We start from the raw sequence: 9,553 nt of genomic DNA, 5'->3' as shown, positions 1-9,553 counted from the left end.
AGGGACGTTCACTAACTACCATTTTATAACTTGTGATATGTAATGACTCAAACTTTAGAGCATCTCCAATCCAATATGATTCTCTAAAAGTTATGATTGACACGATAGAAAAAGACTATTTTTCTCCGTTCTTATCCAAAAAAAATTGGTTTTAAGTGCCAATTTATGTTAAAACTGGAAATTTTCACAAAATTATTTTTGGAAAAAAATGGATATTGAGAATTATCTTCAATTTTTTTTTAATTTGAATTCTAATAAAATGACCACATGGCAAGGGGATCTACAAAAATAAAAAAGAATACATAAAAGAGAAATAAAAATTTCGCACTAAAAAAAAAATACATTTAGGCAATTTTCATAAAACACTATTGGCGAGGCATAAGTCGAGACATTCGATCACTCTCGAACCTGAATTCTTTCATATGGTATGGTTATTTCTCGCTTAACACTTAAGCATGAGAATATGTTCTTTGGTATTTTTAACTTCTTATTACTAGCATGCAAAAACTTTATGTCCTCATAGTTCTTTGGATGTTTGGGACTTTGGAACGATTTGAAGTTAGAGTAAAGGTTTTGTGGGTACACCTTTTGTAAATCCTCACGAGACTATAACTCGCCCACTAGCGATACCTAGGGGTTTAAAGGCTTATTGCATTCGCTAAATGCAATCGACAGACCATCGACGGTGGTGTAGTTAGGATTTCCTTAATTTGCATTTCACTTGAGGACAAATAAAATTCAGGTTTGTGGGCATTTGATGAGTGCTGAATATTGCATAATTATATATCTTTTTATTGGCATTCATCTCATCTTTTATGTTTTAATTTTCCATTTTATTCCAAATTCTGTATCTTCATTATTTACGAGTATAGTTATTTTTATTAATTTAATTTTATGTTTTTAAGTAGTAAATAAAGCTTGAATGCCTAGAAGAATTAAGTGGAGGAGGAAATTAGTGACCAGAGAGGCAGAAAGGAAGAGCTCCGCTGGAAGGCTGTGAGAAGTATAATAGAAATATCACGCAAAAGGTTGCCGCCACCGCTTGCGCCTCAGTAACAGGTTGGCCGGAAGAAGATATGGGCTTAAGAGATCCAAGACCCGAACCCATGCCCAAAGCCTAACTCATATCCATACCGTTACATCAGTTCTGATGCAACTGCACAATACCCTAGTCACCTTCTTTTCTTCTCCAAATCGAACAAAACCAAACACCTCTATTTCGCTCCTCTTCCTTCTTTTACAGTTACCTCCATCTCCCGATTGATTATTAATCTGTAGACTAAAGGATCTAGCCAAGATACATCAACACCAAAGATACAAATAATCCCCCAAAATCCTTCTCTGTCTACACCTAATACTCCCCGTAAATAAATTCTAAAACCCTAAAATCCTTGACGGCTTCAGCAAGATAGTTTATTAAATCCTTCAGGAATTGTAATGGTGTTGCAAAACGGGATTAAGCTTGCTTCTAGTCTTATTTATGCAAACTTTGCTGATCTTGTTGGTAAAGTATGTGATTGTCTATTGCGTAAGGGAGCCTTAACCCTTCCTGAATTGACTCGATTCATTGAGCTTCCAACTCAACAAGTAAAGAATTGTCTTCTAGTCTTGATTCAACACAACTGTGTCCTAGATTACTCTGTTCAAAAAGAAGGTATAATGTCCCTTCTCTCAGATTATATTATTTTCTTTTCCCATTATAAACTCATAATAGTGACACACTGTTATTTGTAATTTCAGGTGGTATTGGAGAGCAAGATAAATGGGTAGTTCATTATGCTGCACTCTTTGATAACATACTTCATCGGATGAGGTTCACCAAATTCCTAGCTATGGTAGCTGAGGAGCTGGATAAAGAGGTGAGATTCCGTATATGGCTAGGTGAATTTTATTTTTAGTATGTGGTATAAACGAATGGAGTTTTGAATTGATTATGTTGTGGGATGATTTTCTTGTCAGTGTAAAGAACTTTTTGAGGGTTTAGTGCAACATGGTAGGCTGTCTTTGGAACAACTTATATTACGAGCAATACCGGAGCCAGACCAAGGTTTGAATTCCCTCCTGTTAGCTTTGAAGTGATAATACTTGTTTATATTTTGATAGTGTTAAGTTTGCGGTGATAATACTTGGCTAAGGATCATTATATTGTGGAAATGTTCATGTGGCAACAGTCGACTTGTATAATGTCTCTGGATTAGGAATTTTGGTTTTACTGTATCTGTTGACATATTACTATGGAATTCTTTGTCGACATCAGGAAATATTGCTCTTCAGGATGGTATACGTGCAAGCTTTGTTAAACTTGTTGATGCGCACTATGTGGAGCGTTGTCCAGATTTTAAACCCTCGATTCCGATACCACCTCAAGATGGAACCACTTCTACAGCGAGACGCGGTGCAAAGTCGTCTAAGGTAATCAATGAAATTGGAGGCTTAAGTAAGATAAATTGTATGGGGCCTCTTGGAGAATGTTTCCTCCTGTGTGATTTCGTGTGTCCAGTGTCCACAATGTTCTCCTTTGATGTTCCTTCGCTATTCACGTGGTTTTACCCTGTCTGCTGGGATTTCTTAAATATTTATTTGCTTACTTATAATTTACTGAAGTTCGTCTGCAACCATGTATTATGTTTTCTGTTTCCACTGCAGTTTTAGGAACCAAAAGTCCTTCTATATCTTGCTTGCAGTTTTCTTAAATGCTTATAGAATCTGTAGGAGTTCCAGTTCAGTACCACTACTTCAGGGATCTTAACATCAAGTAGAAAAAATTCGTGTTTTAGATTGTGCTAGAGGAAGTGCTTGCGTATCTCTGTTAGATAAGAATGTTGTATTTTGTAGTGTTTCCTTTGAGCTCCAGTCTTATGCTGGAAGCTTGGGACATCATGCCACTCTTTTCTCTTTAGTAATGGAAATTTTCATCTCAGAAAAAAGACAATCTGCTGTTACGCTTGTGGCATGTGTGGACTATTTGACTTGAGCAATCTGGAGTCTCCTTTTAGTAGAATTTCTTGGCTAGTTAAAAAATTGAGACATTTCAACTTAACATTTGATGACATATCTATATATTTTGAACCATATATGAGTAGCAAATCATTCCTACTTTCTCATTTTATTTTTCATTGACCCAATGAGACATTCAAAATAGCTCAATGAAGTACTAGTTCATTGCATTTAGTTTTTAAATCTCACAATTTCGCATCTAAGTGATACACGTGATTGCGTTTTCTGATGACAAAATAGATTGCGGACCAAAGAGAGAAGACACAAGAACAACAGGCTATCGCTATGGCAACTTGTTCTGAAGGAAGAAGATTTGATATTACGATGAACTATGGAACTGATGTTAAGTCTGGAGCTAGAATTGAAGGAAATGCTCCAATAAGGATTGGCGAAAAGGTTGGTGTACTTTGTAGTTAACTACACTCATTTGTCTTGTTATTAGTGCTGAATAACTCATTATCTTGAATTGCCTCTGATGTTACAGCGTAAGCATGAGGAGATAGAGAGTGAACATGATTGGGAGAAAAAAGATCTTTGGCGTGTAAATTTTGACGAGTTTGTACGCCGACTTAGGCACAAGGTCGGTTTTCTTTTCAATAAGCTAGAGCATTCTTAAAAACTCTGATCCCTATGAAATGTGTAACCCCGTCACTCAATCATAGGATATATCCATTATTGGAAGTCAGCTAGTCTCGAGGTAGCAAACTTCTAATTGGGGTGGTTTTCAGTGACGATTGCCTACATGACGACGTTTGTACTAAATGCTCTCCACATCCCCAAAATGAAGTGGCCCTTAAAAGTTATATATGATAATTAGCCTTTTGATAAATACAACCTCAAGAAGCTTTCAGTGAAATATTTGGTGACACCAGTAGTTGTTTCTTGACTTGAACTGTTTGGTAATTACCCTTTTCTTCCATCTCAGTATTTCGTCTAAATCAGTTTGATTGATTCAGAAGACTTCATAACTTTGGCCACTTTTGATTTTTCACTGTTTAAGATCTGTATAATATGAAAATTCAATTAGTACCTAAATGTGATCTCAAAATCTTCTCCATCAGGTTGATCCTATCTTTTGTTTTACTTTTTTTTTCTTTCCATGTTCTTATTGCCATAAACAACCACTTTATTGTTTCCCTTCAGTATATGATTGTTAACAAAGTTGATCATTCAGAAAAAGGGAACATAGACGAGTACTGACCAATGTTTTTTGGGGGAACTTTTGCTAGTATATCCAGTAGTATGGTACTAAATCATGTTGTAGTGCCTATGTTTTGCAAGTTGAAGGTTTTTAAATATAAATAGTTGGACATCTAAGTCTGCTTTTTATTATTTGTCTGTCTCAACTGTTGTACCTAATTGTCATTGTTTTTTCTATAAGTTGTTTTGATATACATAATGTTTTACTATTATTATTATTATTATTATTATTATTATCTTATATGCATACTTCATATTTTCCAAATGTTCTACATTATGCTACATGTACATGATTCTTTGGCATATGCATGAATCTTTATGCTCATCTTTTTAGGCTTGCGTGACAAGTGTGAGATCACAACTAGATGAGGGAGCTGGTACTGTGTTAAACGCAATTCTGGAGACAACGAGAAGGGCGGAGAAAAAAGTTAAAACAGAAATTACAGGTGATGCTCGATAAAGTTTGTAGTTTACTTTTGTCATGGTTCATGTGATTCGAGTCCTGCATATCAGAGGACCACATCTATTACTGAAATTGGCAGTTATTCGTTGCTTTACATTTGTCATGGTTCTTTAATTGCATGCACTTTCTTCCTGTCAGTTGTTTCTCTGATAGTCTTCATTCGTCAGATCCATTATCAATAAATACTATTTATCAAGAGGTGATAAATCGTGAAGAAGGTCGTACCATGGACTTGGAACATGTTAGAACTGCTCTTGTCCAATTGGAATGTCGTGTCGAGAAAGAGGCTTATCGTGTTGGTATTGATTTTCTTACATCTTCATTTTGAATTTCAAGTGTGAAGAGTTTTTGTCTCTCTTCTGTTAAACTCTACCTTCCAACTAATGTCTTGATTACTTTTTGTGTATTAGATTTGAAGAGCATTATTGAAACAGCTCAAAACATGGAGGTACCATATTTGGGTTTATGCAGGCACTCCATTTATTTGTTTTTACTTTTTTCTTCTATTTTCAAATAAGAAACCATGTTTATCCGCTCATCAAATACCATGTCTTTCTTAATGGTGTAGGTAGAATCTATTGTCGAGAAAAGATATGGGGAATATGCATGTCGGATTTACAGATATCTGTCAAGGACCGGCCATCTAGCTGAAACAGATAAGGTAATCTCTGGGTTTCTCTTATGGTGAGGTTTTCTGTTGTCGTACTTCTTATTTATTCACAGTACATTAGATCCTGAACTTGTAACTGCAAAACATCACATGACTAGTTAAATATGCAAGCTAAAGAATAGCTTTAGATTCTTGCAATGTTTCATTTCTGGGTCCAGTAGAATTCATAGCTATAGCCTTAAAGAAAAAAGCCATCAGGTAGTTACTCTTCACCATATTTCTGGATCCAACCAACTCTTAAAAGCTATGTGATTTTTACTAGGCAATAAGTTTAAAACCAATCGAGCTAATCGTAATCTTAACTCTTTAAGAGATAAAATTGATTTGATTCTATCTTCTACTTTGTCAAAGAATGTGGGTCATCCACCCTAGAATCTTCTGTTCATAGCATGTTACAATTCGAGCAAGCAGCAGTTAACTTTGGTCCCAACGTGTGGCAGCATGTTACACGTGGATATAAATTACAGTGTCCAACACATATATCAAGCTTTTAATGCTGTACTCTTAATTTATCTGGGTTTTGTCCCATCAGGTTTTACATGCAAGGTTTAACGACGCAACACTCTTGGAACAGTGGTCATCCAAGGGGGGAGCGCTATTAATAGAAGATTTTAGGTGGATGATCTGCCGTCTTAGACAAAATCAAAGATAGAATTAGTTTTTAACAAAACTTACCACGTGTGCTAACATGTGGCTGTTTTGTCATACCCCTCCCAGGCATATACACTCTGTGATTTTTAATTAGAGTTTCCATGAGATGGAAGTCATTTCATGTTTATTGGATTGGGTCATTCCACTGAGCGAAGCCAAAAATAAAATGTAATGCTACAAATATTATGGCTGTGGTTATGGAATAGTTTTCCTGATGATCTGGGTGGGTTATTAGGAAAATCAACGCCTTACTCTAGGTCTAGTACTATTCGACCAGTATTTTGTGTTCAAGTCCTACATACATGCACTAAGTAAAGAACAAACCATTCAACTCCAGGAATATATTCTTCACATAAGACATAGGAATATGCCGACCAGTTTATTATTCTGACTTTTGATCATTACCATTCTTCTGTTGGTTTCATACATTTATATATAGGAATATCTGGGCAACCGACAGAAATGTATTTAGGCAGTTGCTGCCATTTTCCTAGTTATTGTATCTTGATCATTGCACACATTTATACACGCAGCCAGTTTAACTTTGTTTTCTTCTAGTCATTTTTTCACTATGGGGATTAAGTTGTTCATAAACTCCTTCGCGTTTCGCTTTTACTATCTCATACAACAGTGTTAAAAACTACAACCTGTTTGTCAGGTTTTATTTTGTGTAAAGTATTTCTTGAATTTAGAGATTCTGATGAAATTATTTTGCATTCTCAATAGATTGCGGATACGACCTTTCTTGAAAAGCAGGATGCACTAAAATTATTGTACACTTTGTGGGAGAATCGCTACTTGGAAAAGGAGGTAAACTGACTCTTCCTTGTTTTGTGTTCATTTTTCTTTTCGACCAACAGAAAGAGTTATGCATTAATCATGTTGCTGCTGAGGAAATCAGCAAAATATATTAGCTGAAAAGCAAAGGGATAGCACTATCTTTCCAACTTTAAGAGTATTCAAAAGAATCTCCTTCGAATTGAATTCTATTGATATTATTTGTATGCCCATCTAGACTAATAATATGTTTAGATGCATGGAGATGCACCATCTAATAGAAGCTACTGCTTGAATGCATTACCCGCCTTCTCTTAAATATTCTGTTAGTGAGTGACTATCTCCTCTAGTTCATGTGTGATCCATCGTTGGAATTCATATTTCAGTTAGTACGACATGCCCTAGAGCACCAAGCGTTGCATATTAGAGTGTAAGTGTACATTTTTGCCCGCGCAGTTTCCCTAAAAATGCAACAAATAAAATTTGAGAGGGCTAATGTAGTAATCATGGCCACCCGTGTACTCTGTTGGGTAGCTTCCAAATCCTTTGCAACATTGGACCAGTCTGACACACCTGTATTACACCTTGTAAATCAAGCAACTATGATGCATATATTTTCCTGATTCATTAGAGGATAGTTTATTTGAGTTTTGTCAATGCCCTCATTTTACGCATATCATTAATTCAAGCTGCTATTGTGTAAGTCTCTATTCCAAAATTTTCGTTTCCTTTCCATGCAGAAAATAATTTTGAGTGGACCTACGCAAGCGCAAAAAATGCTGTGGAAAGTGATTAAGTGTCCCTTGTGGGAAATCGTTCTTGATGAGATGCATCATGCTGCCTTAAATCTGAACCAGCGGATGGCTTATGAGCTTGAACAAGAAAATGAGGTATGTAATACTTATACTACGTATTTTTGTATTATGTATCCTCATTGTGTATTTGATATTGCATGCGTTGTATTCTTTTCCTTTTATTTTTAAAGTGATTTCAGATCACATATGCGTTTGAAAATGATAATAATGTTGATAATTTTCTCTAAAAATATGCTGTTTTGATTGGTGGCGTGGTACCCTGGTATAAATTCCCTGGAAAAGCCCAAGTTTATGTAGTGCATGGATGTGAGGAAATCTCTTTCTAAAGTTCCAGTTTGCATTGGGTCTTCTTCTGTATGCTGTAAGAACCAAGATTTTTGGTGTTACCCAAAACTGAAAAAAGTATCCATCTTTTTGTTTAGAAGTTATGATCAGTTGTTTGTCACTAGATGTTTACAGTTATTACCCGGTTGCGTTGTATGTTTACAGTCTTGGACGTTTACTGTTTTCTTGATCTCGTTTTCATTTCTTTTTACAGAATAGGTGTGAGACCTCTCTGTCATTCATATATATATCTTGTTAGGACTTGATTCCAAGATCAAATTAGTAATAAGTTTCTTTGAGCTCCAAGCTGTGTGTTGTGTGCCTGTACTTGATAATTTCCATTTTCATCCTGGTCCCTGAGGATCAGTATTGTTTTGGTAGTTGTTGTGTCAACCTTCAGATCCTTGATATTGCAAATCATCTGCTTGCTCAACATTCACAGATTCGACAACTACCAAAGGAGAAGCGGGTGGGTGAGCTTGGTAAAAGATTTGAACGCATACGGAGAGTTAAGATACTTATGGAATCATCACTAATGAAGCTGGATGATGCTATAATGCTGTTCCATGATTTTTAACAAGCTCTTGCCATTGTTTTAACAACCCGAGGTTTTCATCAAATATTTTGAGTAATTTTGTATATGGGTTGACCTAGGATTTTACCAATGGTATGACTGTTTTCTATATTCAGGATTTTACCAATGGTATGACCATAAATTACACACTACTGTATGCAACTTTAAAGAGTAAATGCTCTTGGCTGCCATATGGATTGGGACTTTAAACTCAATGAACTGTCTGATAATATGCTCTTGTGAGGAATTTTGAATTCAGATTTTAAATCAAGCTTATTATAGGGCGGCATGGTTTAATAGAGGGGCGGCATTCTAATAGGACAAAAAGGGTCATTACATGATCATTCAAGGTGTCCCTTATCAAAAAATGGAAATGACAAATTAACCCTCATTATTGATAACCTAGTTTAGTCATGATAATCAAGTTTAGTGTTAATGATTGATTTCACTTATACTAATTCAAAATCAAAAAAGAATCAGATTTTTAGAGTTAAAACAAAAACTTTTGTGATATTTGTGAAACCCTAGATATTGATTCACTCAACTAAAATGAGTGATTCCAGTAACCCGCTATACTTCTAACTTAGTTCCCATTAGCCTTTTTTCACTCAAAATTATCTAAAGTACGTAACAAATTGATCTACCTCTAATGGTCCGCGCCTAGGAAGGTAACTGATAAATTGTTAATTGTCAGACTGTCCGAACTGATTTCTTAATCAGACGTTCTCTATCAATGGACTGTGATTTGTTAAAATTCCAACCTACCGATATAATTCCGACTTATTCAACCAACTATATAGTTGATATCCAAAACCACAGAGGCTGAGAATGATCGGGTGACATTAGGGGTGTAAATAATACCCGAAAATACTCGGTCTGCCTGTATCCGCCCGAGCCCGTCTGTACCCGAAGTAGCCCAAAGCCTGTTATGGCCTGTCATGGACCACCCGGCCTGGCCTGGATTAATTTATTGGGCGGTCTTGGGCTTTGCGATTAATTATGATGCCCGGCCTGATACCCGGCCTGATGCCCGGCCTGAAAGCCTTCTATGTGCCATTAATCATTTAATATCCTCTTAAAAA

At 35.9% G+C, this 9,553-nt stretch overlaps 1 protein-coding gene across 1 annotated transcript; it reads left to right on the top strand.

Annotated features, from left to right (window-relative positions):
* Positions 1 to 1,181: 1,181 nt before the first annotated feature.
* Positions 1,182 to 8,729, top strand: LOC113296694 (DNA-directed RNA polymerase III subunit RPC3-like). The gene is made up of 13 exons (XM_026545011.1): positions 1,182 to 1,654; positions 1,741 to 1,859; positions 1,960 to 2,047; positions 2,258 to 2,412; positions 3,238 to 3,393; positions 3,482 to 3,577; positions 4,532 to 4,643; positions 4,828 to 4,959; positions 5,071 to 5,108; positions 5,229 to 5,321; positions 6,708 to 6,791; positions 7,499 to 7,648; positions 8,340 to 8,729. The coding sequence occupies exons 1-13, from the start codon at positions 1,438 to 1,440 to the stop codon at positions 8,472 to 8,474; spliced, it is 1,575 nt and encodes a 524-aa protein (XP_026400796.1). The 5' UTR covers positions 1,182 to 1,437; the 3' UTR covers positions 8,475 to 8,729.
* Positions 8,730 to 9,553: the final 824 nt, after the last annotated feature.

This window comes from Papaver somniferum, chromosome 7 (assembly GCF_003573695.1).
Source record: "Papaver somniferum cultivar HN1 chromosome 7, ASM357369v1, whole genome shotgun sequence".
Lineage (NCBI taxonomy): Eukaryota > Viridiplantae > Streptophyta > Magnoliopsida > Ranunculales > Papaveraceae > Papaver > Papaver somniferum.
The sequence above is the reverse complement of the archived record's forward strand: the minus strand, read 5'-3'. Positions and strand labels throughout refer to the sequence as shown.